The sequence below is a fragment of the Apis mellifera genome, linkage group LG11 (assembly GCF_003254395.2).
Source record: "Apis mellifera strain DH4 linkage group LG11, Amel_HAv3.1, whole genome shotgun sequence".
Lineage (NCBI taxonomy): Eukaryota > Metazoa > Arthropoda > Insecta > Hymenoptera > Apidae > Apis > Apis mellifera.
This window is the reverse complement of record NC_037648.1, coordinates 11,135,844-11,152,367: the sequence shown is the minus strand read 5'-3', so window position 1 is coordinate 11,152,367 and position 16,524 is coordinate 11,135,844. Positions and strand designations below refer to the sequence as shown.

General features: G+C 23.8%; 3 protein-coding genes across 6 annotated transcripts; 1 reads left to right on the top strand and 2 right to left on the bottom strand.

Moving 5' to 3' along the window:
• Window positions 1–66: 66 nt before the first annotated feature.
• On the bottom strand, window positions 67–4,580 carry LOC413668 (run domain Beclin-1-interacting and cysteine-rich domain-containing protein). 2 transcript variants are annotated; one of them, XM_006566295.3, is made up of 9 exons: window positions 4,184–4,580; window positions 3,895–4,079; window positions 3,401–3,552; window positions 3,063–3,246; window positions 1,349–2,943; window positions 1,080–1,262; window positions 820–1,002; window positions 586–739; window positions 67–521 (listed from the first exon to the last, which is right to left on the bottom strand). In XM_006566295.3, the coding sequence occupies exons 2-9, from the start codon at window positions 4,072–4,074 to the stop codon at window positions 324–326; spliced, it is 2,829 nt and encodes a 942-aa protein (XP_006566358.1). In that variant the 5' UTR covers window positions 4,075–4,079; window positions 4,184–4,580; the 3' UTR covers window positions 67–323. The 2 variants fall into 2 exon arrangements, with proteins under 2 accessions (XP_006566358.1, XP_397109.3); XM_397109.6 differs by having other exon boundaries at window positions 3,895–4,580.
• A 145-nt stretch (window positions 4,581–4,725) lies between these two features.
• Window positions 4,726–7,193, bottom strand: LOC107963960 (transcription elongation factor S-II). Of its 3 annotated transcripts, none has more exons than XM_006566296.3 (4): window positions 6,963–7,193; window positions 6,051–6,228; window positions 5,595–5,950; window positions 4,726–5,518 (listed from the first exon to the last, which is right to left on the bottom strand). In XM_006566296.3, the coding sequence occupies exons 1-4, from the start codon at window positions 7,029–7,031 to the stop codon at window positions 5,183–5,185; spliced, it is 939 nt and encodes a 312-aa protein (XP_006566359.1). In that variant the 5' UTR covers window positions 7,032–7,193; the 3' UTR covers window positions 4,726–5,182. The 3 variants fall into 3 exon arrangements, with proteins under 3 accessions (XP_006566359.1, XP_006566360.1, XP_006566362.1); XM_006566297.3 differs by having other exon boundaries at window positions 6,955–7,181; XM_006566299.3 differs by lacking the exon at window positions 6,963–7,193 and adding an exon at window positions 6,882–6,905.
• A 4,733-nt stretch (window positions 7,194–11,926) lies between these two features.
• Window positions 11,927–13,914, top strand: Or98 (odorant receptor 98). Its single transcript, NM_001242985.1, has 9 exons — window positions 11,927–12,096; window positions 12,234–12,359; window positions 12,446–12,560; window positions 12,654–12,918; window positions 12,995–13,102; window positions 13,174–13,264; window positions 13,338–13,477; window positions 13,560–13,692; window positions 13,770–13,914. Exons 1-9 carry the CDS (start codon window positions 12,061–12,063, stop codon window positions 13,818–13,820), a joined length of 1,065 nt encoding a protein of 354 aa, NP_001229914.1. The 5' UTR covers window positions 11,927–12,060; the 3' UTR covers window positions 13,821–13,914.
• The last annotated feature ends 2,610 nt before the right edge of the window (window positions 13,915–16,524 follow it).

The window sequence follows — 16,524 nt, the reverse complement described above, 5'->3', positions numbered from 1 at the left end:
ATTTTTTTCTCAGTCTTTACTATATTTCCCGTATATTAAATAAATTTTTGTATAAAATACTATACTTCCAAATTTCAAGCAATATTTTTTCTATATTTTATATATAATTAATAACATAATGCTTGATAAATGATTTGATAATTTTGTAATTCAAATTTACTTATTATTTAACAATTTAATTATATATTAAATATGATAAATAAAAACCAAATTTGGGAATATCTGATTTTTTATAAACTTTTTATATCTAATTTAAATAAATTTTAAATTATACATTCGATACTCATAGGTAAAGATATGACGCAAAACAATTTTGCTATATGTCAAAATTGTTCTCTAGATATTTGTCTAGCACGTAAACGAATGCAGCGCGGACAATCTATCTTATTAAAATTTTGCTTACATTCGTTATGAAAACATGCACCGCACATTTCACACCTATTAACTTTTGAAAATTCCCATGGAAATATGACATCTTTGGAATAACATAATTCGCATACAAATCCCCTAGCTTGGCATAACTAAAAGTAAGATCAATTCTCATTAAAGATATGCATATCTAATTTAAATCAATTTTAACATTACCTCACAGCCCATAATATGCATATTACACATTTGAACTAATTCTTGTAGTCTCATTGGTAAAATACCATACTTAACATGCATCAAATCTTGAATAGAATATATATGAGGTTCGCTTATTATATAATTTGGTTCTTTTTTTAATATATCTTGAACACTAAAAAAAAAATAATAAATTTTAAAATATTATTTTATAAAATAATTAAAAAAATAAAACAAATAAAAAATAACAAATACCTTGTTGCGAATCGACAGGTAAATAGAAAATCTTTAAAGAAAAATAATTGTGAACGTAATAGTCTTGTCTTGGCTAATTGTTTTATACGTCTATATAACAATGGATTTAAGTCATTTATTTGAAATAATGGATCTGATGTCATTTGATCTAATAATCTATATGAAAAGTTTGATACAGGATATCTAAATGGAAAAACAATTAATAATCGTAATATATAATTTTATATAAATATATAAATAACTAATAATTAGTTTCTTACCTATTAAAATCCCATTTAGATAAAATCTTTCCTGGTATTAATGCTACTTGATTGGTATGACATCCAGTACAGAAATATCTACCTAAATACTCACAATAACGAAATTTATTTGCATATTTTATCGCAACTTTCATTCCACATCCTGCACATTTATAATTCTGTTTAGCTATAAGAGTGCGTCGCCTATAAGAAATATCAAATTTAATTAAAAAATTATGCAATATATTTTAATTTTAATTTTAATATATATTTTAAACTCATAAACTTACACTGGTGGAGGATGTGATGTAAAAATAATTTGAGGCCTTGGTGGAGCCCAATCTGTAGTTCCGCGCAAAGGGATTGATTGTGAATTTTCTGCATCATCTGGATTAATTGGCCAACTTTTTGGTAACGGTAATAATCTTTGTGGTACATCTATTTCAGAAACCAACCATTGTAATTCGCTTGCTCTCGGTAATTGTTTTTCACTAAATTTGCTAAGAAGTGATAAAGCTACTCCTTCTGCAGACATGCTACTTTCTGTTAATGTTGATTCCGTTTCATGAGCAGGGGATGATTGATATAAATCTGCATCAGAATATAAAGATGCCATAGATATGGAAATCCCAGCATTCTTAAGTTTTACTGCATTTCGCTCGTCATCTACTTCTAAATCCTCTATGTCATCAGTGGATATATTTTCTGATGGAGTATCAGATGAGGTTGATAATGGACTAACACTTTGATCAGTAGTAGTCGTATCAGTTTTGCCATCACTTAATAACTCACGATTCCACGTCCTTCTTTTACATCGCTCTTCTTGTCGCTGACGGCGTCTTAATCGTATTCTTTGTTTTAAGCTATTTATTTCTTCGTCACTTTCTTCAATTGCTTCTTCCATTAGACGCCATTGTCTATTACATTTTACTTGTTCAATGGCAGCTATCATGGCCTCAGAAATACTGAAATGTGCGTTTTCTCTATCCAATTCAGCATTTGCTCTGGAAAATTGTGCAGATGCTAAGAAATTTGTTAAACTTTGACCTTCTATTGGACATGGAAAATATCCTATTGCCATAGGTTGAACACTACTCCCACCATCTTCCATGAAAGTTTTCTTTGGTGTTCTTATATCTTTTTGTCCTTCAATTTCTAAATTCCATGGATTAATGAATTCAGGTGCTGATCCTGGTAAAAAGGAAGTTTTTCTTCTTGGTTTTTGTGATATTTCTATTTCAGGAGAATTTGTATTATATATATTTGAACTCGTTTCATTTGGTATAAGAGATGGAATTCTATATTCCTTTACTGTATTTATCGACACATCTTCATTATTTAATGCATCAGAATCTTCATTAGATTTCTTTATATATTGAGTTTCTTTCATTTTAGTTTTATTTTTCATTTTCCTTATGGGAGTTCTTGGTTTTATAAGTAATTTATTATCTATAACTGTTGATGTTGAATGTTTTAATTCAGCATAATTTACATTAATTATTTTTGATAATTCAACAGAAGATGTTTGAGAATCATGATTTTTATGTGAACTATTATTTGCCATATATGATGAAGATATAGAAACATTTTTTTCTAGAGTTATACAATTTTTAGTTAATGCTGAGAGACTACTCCAACTTTTTAAAGGTATATCATTAATTTCTTTAGAATCTGATATTTTATCTTGAATTTTTTCATCAGATCTAACATCATGTTGCATATTATTATCTGAAGCTATTTTTAATGATTCTAATTGACATTTTTCAACATGTATAGTTTTATCTCTTGCATTATGCAAATTTATGGTTGAAAAATTTATTGGATATGAAGAAGATCTACGATGTTTTTTTTGATTTATTTTAGGAGTAATCCAAGAAGGTAAAAACTAAAAAAATTATACATATATATATATATATATACATATATTAAATAAAAAAATAATCAAAATGTAGAAATTATATAAAGATAAAAAAATGTACAATAGATAAAATTTGTTTTACTTACCAAAGATGGATCAATTTCTGTAAGTAATGTAGGTTGATTTCTTTCAACTGCTCTTAGACATAATAATGTAGCTTCAGCTAAATTTTCTTGACATAAAAATGCCCATGGTTCAAAACAAGAAAATAAATGTTCCTTATCAGACAAAAGCCATGAAAGTTTGTGTGACAAAGAATGATTTTCCAAACTATATTATAATAATTAAATTATATTATAATTATAATAATTATTAAATTATGTATAAATTTATAATATGAATAAACTCAATAATTTATTTTAACATATTAAATGAAAATATTTATTATAAAACATTAAAAAATTCAAATATTTTTTATAATTACCTTTTATACAACCATAACATATCTTTATGTGCTGTGATTCGAGTTGGTAAATTTGAGAGGTAATCTTCTGTATCAGAAACAACAGGTGACAATGCAACAGAAGGCTGCAGCCAATTTAATCCTTGAATAAAAATCCAACAATCTGGTTCTCCCTAATATATTTTATTAATTTTTATTTTTTTTTTAATAATAATATTACATTATTTATTATTGTGTGCAAATAAAAATACATTAAAAATAAATAAAAACGTCAAGATTGTGCTATAAGAGATATAAACAATGAAAGAAATTCTCAATAACAAAAAAATTAATGTCACAGTCAATGTAAACAAACAATTATAACAGAGAATAGAATTATATTACCTTTTTAGAAAAAGATTCTATTTTATAAAATAATACAGAAAAAAACTAATATATAATTAAATATAACTACAAATATAAATAAATTATAGAATTATAAAAGCGAAAACAATGTAAAGAAAATGTTATCTTACATTTCGATTAAATATTCGACAGCCATGTTTGAATATCCGTTCCATTACATTGTGAAGACGATTTAAACCACCATAAACATTCCATACGTTTAAAACACCATCAACTAATAAACCTTCTACAATAGATCGAAGACTTTGTAAAAGTTGCCATTGCTCTTTGATGTGGGCGTCTCCACACATAGTGACTATTAAAAATCATTCACTTTATATTTTAACTAGTTTTTTAATGAATTATTTTTTGTTATGTCATAAAATATTTTGAACAAGTCAATAATTATTATATACAAACATTATATACAGGTATTAGAAAACATTGCTTATGCTATTGTTGATATTTTTCGAATCTTCTATTAATTTCAAAAGACATTTGAAAATATCATTATAGTAAAGCTGTTATATATTTATACGTTATCTTTTAACGTAGATAAAATCACGTAACTTCATCTTTTTATTTGATCTTACTAATAATTCATAAATGATTTAGAAAGCATTCGAAAATATACTATATAAATGTTATACTACATGAACATAGAATAACACAAATGACATTGATATTAGGTTAGAAATTAGTGTACGCGCAGTGTGTAAACCGTTAAATCTAAATTGCTAGAAACATCGAAATCTTGTGGCGGTCTCTAACGGCGACTTATAAAAACTATCAAGAATATAATAAAATCAATTGAAAAAAATACAGTTGTTATTCAATCATTAAATCATATGAATTTTTCAAACTATACAATAGAAACAAAATTTTTATCACAATGTTTATCACATTTTTAATATTCAATTTTGACTATTATATTATATTATTAAAAAGGGTTCCAAAAATACTACATTATAATTACATATATGTATTTCAGAAGTGTACCCACAATTTTGAATTCTTCACAGATAAGATATAAACTCATACAATGCAAAGTCAAATATTTAATTGTAATTTCATTCACAAATTAAGGTCTTTAGCAGCAAAGACTGCTGGTCTTAAAACAAGAAAAAATATTAAAAGTAATCTATTTAATTTAATAATTGATAATTTTTTTAATTTGATAAAGCTGAGTTTTTTAAAGCTGAGATCTTATAAATGACAATGCCAGTATATACAATAGAATAAAAACTGAATATTTTAAAAGATTAAAATCACACTAAGTGTACAATGCAATCTGTGAATGGTAAATATATTTTCAGTGACTTTTAACTCTAATAATTATTAATAGATAAGTCTTGAACGAAATACATTTTTCTTTCCATTTTTTTCACAATCAGAAAAAATTATGGAAAGTAAAAATATTTAGCAAAACTTCCATCGATTTCCGCATTCATTGCATAACACAAAAGTAGTCATAGGTTCATCAGCTGAACGCGTTTGCACTTGATTGTAAGTACAATTTCGTTTTTTGCACTTTCCACATTTTAATAGATCAGTTTTCGTTCCTTGCACTGTAGCAAGTTGTGCATCATTGATTGCCTCCTTTTTAAACTGTTCTCTTAATTGTTTTATTTCATCGCTTGCCATTTCTTCTGCGGTCATAACAGCAAGCCTTGCAGGTGTAATAGCACCAGCAATAAAATTCGTTCGAAGATTAGGATTTTTTATATCACGTAAATTAGCAACTCTACTTCGTACCTAGACAATAAAAGCATATGATTAAATTATATTTATAATAAACATACAAAAATATGTTGAAAAAATAAAAGTTTACCCTATTTTTATATCTATTATCAGTATTTTTAAATTCTGCATAAATTGCTTCTTCCAATTCTTCTGCTAATTCTTCTGGAGTAGCACAGCCTTCAATTGTGTTTCCATCTACTCTTAGAGCTGCTGCCAGCAATTCCCTACATTTAAGTCTTACAGCATCTGTTGTTGTAGGAGCAGGAAATGTTGACTGTTTTCTCTGATTATCTTTATGAGGTTTTTCTTCTTTCATTTTGACATCACTTCCATCTGCATTATCCTTATCTTTTTTTTGATCTCCATCATCTTTATTTTTTTCTGATTTATCATCTTTTTTCTTTGAACTACTTGAAGAAGTAGAATCTTTTTCTTTATTAGATCCTGTAAAAAAAAGTTATAATATGTAATTTTATTTCACATAATTATCTATTAAAATTTATTATACTTATAATATTTTATTTATATAGATTTATTTTTTTACCAGATAAGAATTTTTTCCAGTTTTTAATAAGTGTTTTAGATAATGATATAACTTCTTCATCTGTACTTGATTTTCTTAATGCATTTACTGTCATTCCAATTCGCGTCTTTGTTAATAATTCTAAATCAACTGGTAATTTTTGTAATATTTTAAGTAATTCCAATGCTTGTTCTTGTCCCTGTAATGAAAAAATTTTTTTTTGATATAAAAAAATACAAAATATGTATAATTCATTCATATATTTTTCACAATATATAATCATAATGTATAATCATTTTTTATAATCATAATTGCATGTAAATATATTATATTTAAATAATTTTCTGAACTTATAGTACTATAATTAATTTAAATTCGAAGTATTATATTTTATCATATTTTTAGCATTTTTTATATAATGAATATATTATAATTATATCTTCATCATTAAAACATGTATAAACAACTTCATTCAATGATGTAACTTATAATTTTTTAAAACGATATTTAGCATAAACAATCAAATTATAAAATATTTTATTTATATTGAATTAATGTAATTAAAGGTTTTAATTACATATTCAATGCTCATATAAATAAAAAGATTTATAGCACATATTTTGGTAAATTTTTATAATAAAAAAATGATTTAACTTTGGCAATGTTATATGAACGCATTAAAATTAGTATACCAGATATTAAAGCTTTACAATACATTGTAAAGCTACAATTAATATCGTATGATTGTGTCAATAAAATATTCATACGAATAAACATTTATTTTTTCAACAAAAATTCGAATGATAATAGATTCATATTTATTCACATTTACACATTACAATATAATCGTACTTTATAATATTGGAAAAGAGCTTTATTAAGCCTCCAATATGCCGAGCGGGATACACAACTATATTTTACTCACTTACTCACCGTCCCGTCACCGCTCGACATCTTGTTCAATTTCTTTTGGATTCGTAAGACTTCTTCTTCAGCACTCATTATGAAAATTTTGTAGTTTTTACACAGAAAACCAATATAAACACATATAACACACCAAGCGAATGAACAACAAACCCCGAGTACGTTTGTAACCGAAACTTGCGATGCAGAGTTCGATACTGGATAGGTAACTCGTAACCACAATATACTAAGGTTACAGTTATTGTATGTTATTACAGTGACATCTTTTGAAAATAAAATGATATACAAAATGTGGGAATATTTAAACACTTTATAAGAAATATTACTTTTTTGTGAAAATGTATTAATGTATATAATATATTATATAATATATTACATTACATAATACATATATAATATATAATGTATGATGTATAATAAAAATTCTTAAATAATATTCTTTTCTTTTATTTCAATATTATATATATATATATATATATATATATATATATTAGTATATCGAAATAATGAAATTTTAAATTTTTTAAAATATTTACCATTGCTATAAAAATATTAACAATTTTGAAAAGTTATATTAAAAATAATACATTTAAATTATTTATTAAAAAAATATTTTTAAATTATTTATTATTTAAATTATTTATAAAATTATTTAAAAAATTAAATTATTAAAATATTTTTGTAAATTTGTTTTAAATAAGAAAAAGTTTTTCTTAAGATAAATAAAAAAGTTTTTCTTAAAAACACATTGTTAGAAATCCTATATTATGGAATTTTTTTACAAATTCAGAATTTACGTAAAAATTTTATTATTATTTGAAATTATTTTGAAATATTTATAAAAAATATTTGTTTCTTTATCTTTGATTGCAAATATTGTTCTACAATTCAAAATAAGATTTGAAAAAAATTTAAACGTCAATCAAAAGTTTTATCTATTGCACTTTTTTAAATAATACTATAGTATAGAAAATTACGTAATAAATAGCTGTATATAATGATGACTTATGATGGGAAACAAAAATATGGCACACATTTACTTCGTCAATCATGATAACTATCCTCGTTAAAAATATATAAAATTTTTAAAAATTTTATAACACTATATTTACTTTAACTTTATAAAGAACAATTTTTATAAACCATTCTTAGTAGATCAGTATTAGATAAACATTACGACTATACATTTTTTTGTCAATTCTAATTCTATAATTAAAAAAGTCTAATAGTATGAAATCAATTCAATATATATCTTATTATTTTATTTTATAATATAAAATTTATAATTACGAATATAATATTAATATAATAAAATTAAATTATAAAGAAAATAAATATTTCATTAGAAATTTATATTATTTCTATATTAAAATTAACAATAATAATAATAAAATAAAATTATCATTTTAGAAGTTATTATATAATAATTTTAAAATAAAAATAATTTTTATGAAATTGTAAAAGAAATATTATGTTATTTATTCAATTAATACTAACTTTATATATTTGTATATAATATATTATATATAAATCTATATATTATATATTACATATATTATTTAGTGTTCCAGAAAAATGGAAAATACAAAAGCACTGTATTTGATATTTCTTATTATAAAACTTTTAAAAAATATCTAAAATTCTTGGGACAGTATCCAAATCAATCACGATGGAACAAGGAATTTAATACAAATGTGATGATATGCAGTTTGATAAGTTTCTTAATTCCAGGGGTAAGTGAAAAGATTACAATTGCTTAAATGTACATATACAAATTTCTATGAAATAGATAAAAACATGTTATGAATATAATTTAATTTAACTAAATAATGTCATAATAAAAACTTTCTATTCGATAGCTATCACGAGTTTACATATCAATTGTAGAAAAGAACTTGAATGCTTTGATGGAAATTATACCCATAGTGTTTGCAACAATAAGTTGTGCAATAAAATTGCTAAATCATAGAATTAATAAGAAAAATGTATTTATTTATTTAACTTCATGAAAAATTCTATGAGTGAGAACAAAAATCATAGAATACAAATATATTTTTCAGTTTGATAAACTGTTCGATCTTATGTCAAAAGAATGGGAAATGAAAAATGATAGAAATCAAACGTGTATTCTTGATGAATTTACTAAACAGGGAAATAAATTTGCCGAAATATATAAAAGTAATTGTGATAGATCATTTTTAAATGAATTTTGTACATCCTACATATTAGGATATTTTTTTGATTACTATTAATATTATTTTTAGATGTTTTATTGTCAGCTCTGCTACTATTTTTATTACTTCCATTGTTTCCTTCGTTTTTGGATATTGTTTTCCCGCTCAATGAAACTCGCCAACAATTTCAAATATTTAAAATGAAATACTTTGTAAACGAGGATGAATACTTTTATCCTATTTATTTCCATTCAGTTTGGAGTTCATTTGTAATTATAATGATTACTGTCACCATAGATTCATTATATATGCTTATCATACACCACGCTTCCGGTTTATTTGCTATGTGCGGGTAAGTGAAATAATACTAGAGAAATACTTTTTGTGGACAATATATTATATTGTAAAAAATAATTTCATAAGATTCTAATTTGTATATTATGTGTGAAAAATAATGAAAATGATCTTCGTTTTTTAAATTATCTCCATTGATTAAATTTGCTTTAACATAAAATATTTAAGAAGTGTAAGAAACTGTTAAAATATAAACTATAAAAATATATATAGGTATCAGATTGCGAAAGCAACAGAATGCAATGATAGACACAATGAAAATGAACTGTTTAGACAATGTGTGATGACGCATAACAAGGCCTACAAGTTAGTAAAATAATTAATTATATAAAATTAATTTCATTCTCATTCATTTTTTTTTTTTTGTTACATTTCAAGATTTTTCGAGATAATGAATAAAAGCAGTCGTAATAGTTATTTCCTTCAAATATCATTAACTATAATCGGCATTAGCATAATAGCTGTACAAGTAAGATTTATTAATTATTTTATTATAATGTTTATTGCAAAATAAACATTAATACATAGAATATTAAATATATTTAATATTTTTTATTAGATCGTTATGTATCTGCATAAACCTGAAGAAGCTTTCAGAATTAGTTTATTTCTTATAGCTGCACAATTTCATTTATTTATTATTACTCTAACTGGACAGGTGATTGCGGATCAAAGTTCAAAATTATCCAATAATATGTATGTTCAAAAATATATTTTAATCATTTTAAAAAATTATCAATTAATTAATATTTTTATTAACATTTATATTAATTTTTATATAATAATAATATTTATATTAATTTTACAATAGATATTGTACAACATGGTATCGAATGCCTCCAAATGTTCAAAAAATATTTCATATAATACAAATAAAATCTAGTAAACCATGTAAATTGACTGCAGGAGGAATATTGGAATTGAATCTCGAGAATTTTGGAATAGTACGTAATAATGTATAAAATACTATATAATTATTTCATTACATAATATAAATAATGATCTGTACTCGATATTCTTTAATATTTCAAGGCATTGAAAACATGTATGTCGTACTTTACGATTTTCCTATCTTTACAAGACTGATTCATTATTAAAATGATTTTCTCTTGCTGATTCTGATTTTTAATGAAAAGGCATTGAACTAAAAATCAATTATTTATATGGATGTGATAATGCATATTTACTTTATATTGTATTATAATATTAAATATGTATGTGTCAAAATATTATACATGGAATAAATTTTCACGTAAATAAAGCATATATACATATAATAAATATATAAATCCTATGTCTTTGATACTATTATTATTAAAACATGAAAATAATATTGCATTTTTTAAAAAAATATTTGGTATAATTATATTATTTTTAGATATTATACTTACCTTTATTATTTGTATAGAAATTTTTCCTCTGGATTATCGAAAGATTTCCCAAAATTTTTAATTTATTTCTAAATTTGATTCCTTGAATCTGCTTTGAATATTGTACTTCCACTAAACAAATGCGATCATATCTGTAAATATTTAAATTTAATTATTTCATCATCAACATCACATTTTTATTTTGAATACATTTAATTTGAAGATTGATCAATTTTTATAACAAATATTATAAATTTCAAATTTTTTAATTTTATTAATAATACATAAAAAGAGAAGAGCTATCACTTTTTCAAAATATAAAAGTACAAAACATTTCTCTTAAGAAGATTTTTGTGTAAAACTAAGAGTAGATTAATTGTCACTCTACAAATAATAACTTCTGATAACTAAACTAACTCGGGTAAGTGAAATATTATTTTTTTTTTTCTTAATTCAAAAGATTTTGTTTATCATTGAATTTTTCAACAAACTGGAATATCGATTTAAGAAGGAAAAGTAACAGCTTTCATATTCTAAATTACTGTTCTAAGCAATGATAATTTATCACTTTTCATAATTTTTATCTTCTATCTACACATCACATAAATTTCTGATATGACATACAATAATACATTGTCCAGAAAGGACAACGACAGCCATTATTGATTTTTAATATAATGATATAATGATATATATTTGTCCAGAAAGGACAATTATCGTTTGTTACAATAATCGAAGCGAATAATATTGCTATAGAACGAAAAAGACCTATAAACTTTCTTTATCAATTTACCATGCATTATTTTCTACCCTGACTTTATAAAGAATTCTTTTTTATTTTTCTCGACAGTTTTGTTAAAACGTATGTTGCCATATGTATACACTAAATTCGCTTGTACGTCTTATTATTCGACAAATTTGGAAATATGGATAGTAAGATAAAAAGATGCAAATTATCGAGATAAATTTAAACTTTTATTTTAATATTAACATATAATCTTAATTAATATTTATATAGTATTTAAAATAGTTGATTGAAAAATAATTTTTTCGTGGAATTAATTTAAATTTAAAGTGTTTCAGAAAACGGGAAAAGAATATTCCAATATATTCGACATTCCTTATTATAAAGTTCTCAAGAAATATTTACAATTTTTGGGACAAGATCCATATCAAGAATGTAAATACAGAAATATTATTACTATTATTATGTTGATTAGCATGATAGCTATATTTATACCAACGGTAAGGAAAACATGAATGTTATAGCAAATAATGGTATAAATTAAATATAAAATAAAAAAATATGAATATAACAAATTGCGCGTAAAAAACAAAGTAAATAATTAGGTAATATTGTTAAACAATCGGAAACATGTTAGACATTTGAAATATATGTATCGATACATGACAAGAATACGGATGCAGTAATGGAATGTTTGCCGAATTTATGCGCAAGTTTGAGCAGTGTTGTTAAAATATTGAATGTGCATTTCAATAGAGAAAATGTATGTGAAAAACACCATGTAATAAAAATTTTCTTTTTTTTTTTTTTTATATATACAAAGTCTAAAAAATATATTTGTACTTATAGTTTAATAAACTATTAGAATTTGTGGTGAAAGAATGGGATGAGTTGAAATTAAATGAATTGCATATTCTAGAAGAAATCACTATTCAGGGTAGCAAAATAGCGCACTTATATCGCAGTAAGCTATCGTGTTTTAATTTTTTAATTTTAAAGAATTTTATACACAAATTTATTTTCTTATTATTTTGCATTTAACTTCTATTCTTTCCAGATACTTTATTGTCTTTTTTGATATTGTTTTTACTTGTTCCTATGTACTTTCCTATTCTGGATATGATTGATGCATTAAATCAAACTCGATCACGACAACAATTACTTAGAGTCAATTACATGGTTTTTAACGCTGATGATTACTTTTTCTACGTGTATTTGCAATTGGCTTGGGGTGCAATTGTTATCGTGATGATCGTAATTACCGTAGATTCTTTGTATATAATTATAATTCATCATGTGTGTGGATTGTTCGCGGTGTGTAGGTAAATATAAAAGAAATGTACAATCAAATCGTGATTATTTTTTCTAACTATTTCTAATTCTTGATTATAAATTCAGTTACGAAATTCAAAAAACAGTAAAAGATTTGACAGTGTTTACTGATATTGAAAAGTGCTCATATAAAGAATTGAAAAATTGCGTGATAAAGCACAAGAAAGCAATCAAGTTAGTATTTATCGATCAATTGTAAAAAATTATCAAATAATTAACAAACATTACTAATTTTTTATTTTTAGGTTTTATAATATTCTAAATAATAGTAGCCAACTGAGTTATTTGCTTCAGATTGGAATAAATATAATGGGTATAAGCACTACAGCTTTTCAAGTAAAGACAATTCTAATTCGTTCAGAAAACGAAAATAAAATTAGAAAAATTTTTAATAATTTTATATTTTCAGTTAGCCGTGAATTTGGATACCAGACCACAAGAGGCGATCAGAAACGCTGTATTTTGTGGAGCCAATCAATTTCATTTATTTGTGCTTAGCTTACCTGGACAGATTCTTCTCGATCATTGTGCCGAACTTTCCAATACAATGTATGCATACATAATATCCTACAAAACACAAATAATATATATTATAAATTATATACAAAAAAATAATGTTTCATTTCAACAGATATTGTTCTATGTGGTATAAATTACCAGTAAAAATTCAAAAAATGTTCAACATAATGTTAATGAGGAGTAAAAAATCATGCGCGTTAACAGTATACGGATTGTACGAGTTGAATATGGAAAACTTTGGAACAGTATGTAACACAATACTCGTATAGGTATCACAATTATTATTAATTAAATTTAATTTTTATAATTTTTTCATTCCAAGACTTTCAAAGCTTGTATATCGTACTTTACTATGATGCTGTCGTTAAAATAATACAATGTTAAATAACTCATATCAAGAGTTTCATCACATAATGTTTTACTTGATGTTAAGTAATTTACATCAAACGTGCAAATAAAATTATATGCAAATATAATAATTACCAATTATGATCTCTATTTTATCCCATTGGATTTTCTAGCATTCTCACGAATATTTATATTTATGCACTAATAAATAATTCGTTATGAATTAATTCGCAAAGAAAACTGAAACAGAAAAAAATATTTTAATCAATGATGATGAATTATTTTTATTTTTAATATTATATAACTAACATTGTTACACAAACACTTTTCTTTTTCGATTAATTATTTGTAATATATTTAATATAACAGAGATTTTTAATATTTTCTTTCTTATTAAAATAAATAATCTAAATAAATCATCTATGATCATTTATACATATAGATTATTATTATATTGAAAATTGTACTCATTGTGATTTTAAGGCCTTGCAATTGTCATAAACTTAACTTATCAAATAATTCAAACGAAATGAAGAAATTATTAGTGTTAGAAAACATTACTGAAAACGATATCTTTTTTATAATTACTTTTTAATAAGAATTCAATTCAAATTATTTGAAAATTTATTGTTTATCATTATTCAATGAGTGATTTGTATGTGATTAATATCTCAAGATAATTATAGATTTTCCATTTCTAAATTAAATAACATTTTCATATGGATATTTATATTTACAATATATTATACCTAAAATATCATCAAATGACTTTAATATATATCTGCATGATTTAAAATTGTACTTGATAATTGAAATTAGATATTTAGTTTAAAAAATTTGTAATTGAAAACCGAAACAATTCTAAATACTAGAAAATACTACAGATAGAAATACAAAGATATTTTTAGAATTTATAAGAATTCAAGTGATAGAGTGATAATCTTCGACCTATTATTGAATACCTCATTGAAACTACTAAATACAAATCAATATTTCACAGTAATCATCTACCTTTAGTTTTATTGCATAAGCGGATGCCGTAAAGTTATTGGAAAAAGAATTTTCTTATGTACGATACAATTGTTCCCTCGTTTTGAAAATTATACTTTAATCTATACGTGTCAAATAAGTGAATGATTCGTAGCCAGTTTTCAGTAACATCAAAAATCGTGTTGAATTCCATTCGTCAGATTGATTTTTACAGTTTTAGAAAGAAAAATATGCACAGATTTAGACCACATAGATTCATTTAAAAACGTTTACTTCTTCATCATACAAGTTGCAACGTTGTCGTTTTGGAATCATGGATAGTAAGAAAAAATCATATTAAAGATTAAAATTAAAAAAAAGCTTATCTTGCTTTGAATATTGTAACATTAATGTTATATTAATTAATCATTTTCATATATATTTGGAACAATTTAACGATAAATAATATTTTAAATTTATCTTCAGGACTTTCAGTATTTCAGAAAATTGAAAAACAGCATAATGAAATATATGATATTCCTTATTACAAAATGATGGAGAAATACATACGATTTTTGGGACAAGATCCACGTCAAAAAGACGAATTTAGAAATATTATCGTATTTATATTGATAATTAGTATCGCAAGTATTGTAATTCCAACGGTAAGAAAATTATATTTTAAATAACGTTCTAGAAAAAACAATGAGATGAAATTAAATAGAATAAATTCTATGAGATAAAATAAATAATCAGATAACTTTATAAATTGAATTATTAGACACTTGAATTATATATATCGTTACGTAACAAGGATGTGGACGGTGTGATTGAATGTATACCTCATTTTATCGCATCTTCGATTAGTGCCGTCAAACTATTAAATTTACATTTCAACAGACAAAACGTAGGAGAAATTTATTATTTTTCAATAAATTTTTACGAAATAAATAATTTTAAATATTATTCATATTATTTCATAGTATAACATATTGTTTCATTTTGTGACAAAAAAGTGGCAACAATTGAAATCAACATATGAATTGAACGCTCTTGATGAAACAATCATGCAAGGAAAAAAAATGGCACAATTGTATCGAAGTAAGTATTATTATCTTTATTTCTTAACTTAATTATTTTCGTTCAAATTTTACAAAAATAAACCTGTCTTTTTTCAGATACCTTATTTTCTTTTTTAATTTTGTTCTTGGTAGTCCCACTAGTTTCTCCTATTCTGGACATTGTTCATCCATTAAATCAAACCCGATCTCGACAACAACTTCTTAGAGTTAATTACATTGTTTTCGACATTGATGATTATTTTTTTTACGTATACTTACAATTAGCTTGGGGATCAATTATTGTCGTACTCACTATAATCGCTGCTGATTGGTTCTACATTCTTATAATCCACTTTAACAGCGGATTGTTTGCGGTGTGTGGGTAATGCAAATAAATATAAAATATTCGAAATAGTACATCTTTTTATGATAAATCTCATAATTTTCGCTGCCAATTTTTTGACAAATACAGAGTTCAAGTTTTAGAAGCAACAATGAATTCGAATTTAATTTCTAAAGATGCGTTTTCTGAGAATTCGTCGTATGAAAAATTTAGAACTTGTGTAATCATGCATAACGAAGTTATAGAGTACGTATTCATTAATTAATATTAAATTATGATATACTAGCAAATAATTATCGCATTAAATTGTTTTTTTCATTGCACTTGGAGGTTTTATAATATTTTGAATGAAAACT

Excerpts from the sequence above, each read along its gene's own strand:
- LOC413668 (XM_397109.6), bottom strand. The coding sequence starts at position 4,074 with ATGTGTGGAGACGCCCACATCAAAGAGCAATGGCAACTTTTACAAAGT. Across the intron at positions 1,263-1,348 it reads ACATCACATCCTCCACCAGT|GCGACGCACTCTTATAGCTA; the intron begins GTAAGTTTATGA and ends TATTTCTTATAG. Across the intron at positions 740-819 it reads ACCTGTCGATTCGCAACAAG|TGTTCAAGATATATTAAAAA; the intron begins GTATTTGTTATT and ends TTTTTTTTTTAG.
- LOC107963960 (XM_006566296.3), bottom strand. The coding sequence starts at position 7,031 with ATGAGTGCTGAAGAAGAAGTCTTACGAATCCAAAAGAAATTGAACAAG. Across the intron at positions 6,229-6,962 it reads TGTCGAGCGGTGACGGGACG|GGACAAGAACAAGCATTGGA; the intron begins GTGAGTAAGTGA and ends TTTTCATTACAG. Across the intron at positions 5,519-5,594 it reads ATAATAGATATAAAAATAGG|GTACGAAGTAGAGTTGCTAA; the intron begins GTAAACTTTTAT and ends TTTATTGTCTAG.
- Or98 (NM_001242985.1), top strand. The coding sequence starts at position 12,061 with ATGTTGATTAGCATGATAGCTATATTTATACCAACG. Across the intron at positions 12,360-12,445 it reads TGCATTTCAATAGAGAAAAT|TTTAATAAACTATTAGAATT; the intron begins GTATGTGAAAAA and ends TTGTACTTATAG. Across the intron at positions 12,919-12,994 it reads GGATTGTTCGCGGTGTGTAG|TTACGAAATTCAAAAAACAG; the intron begins GTAAATATAAAA and ends TTATAAATTCAG.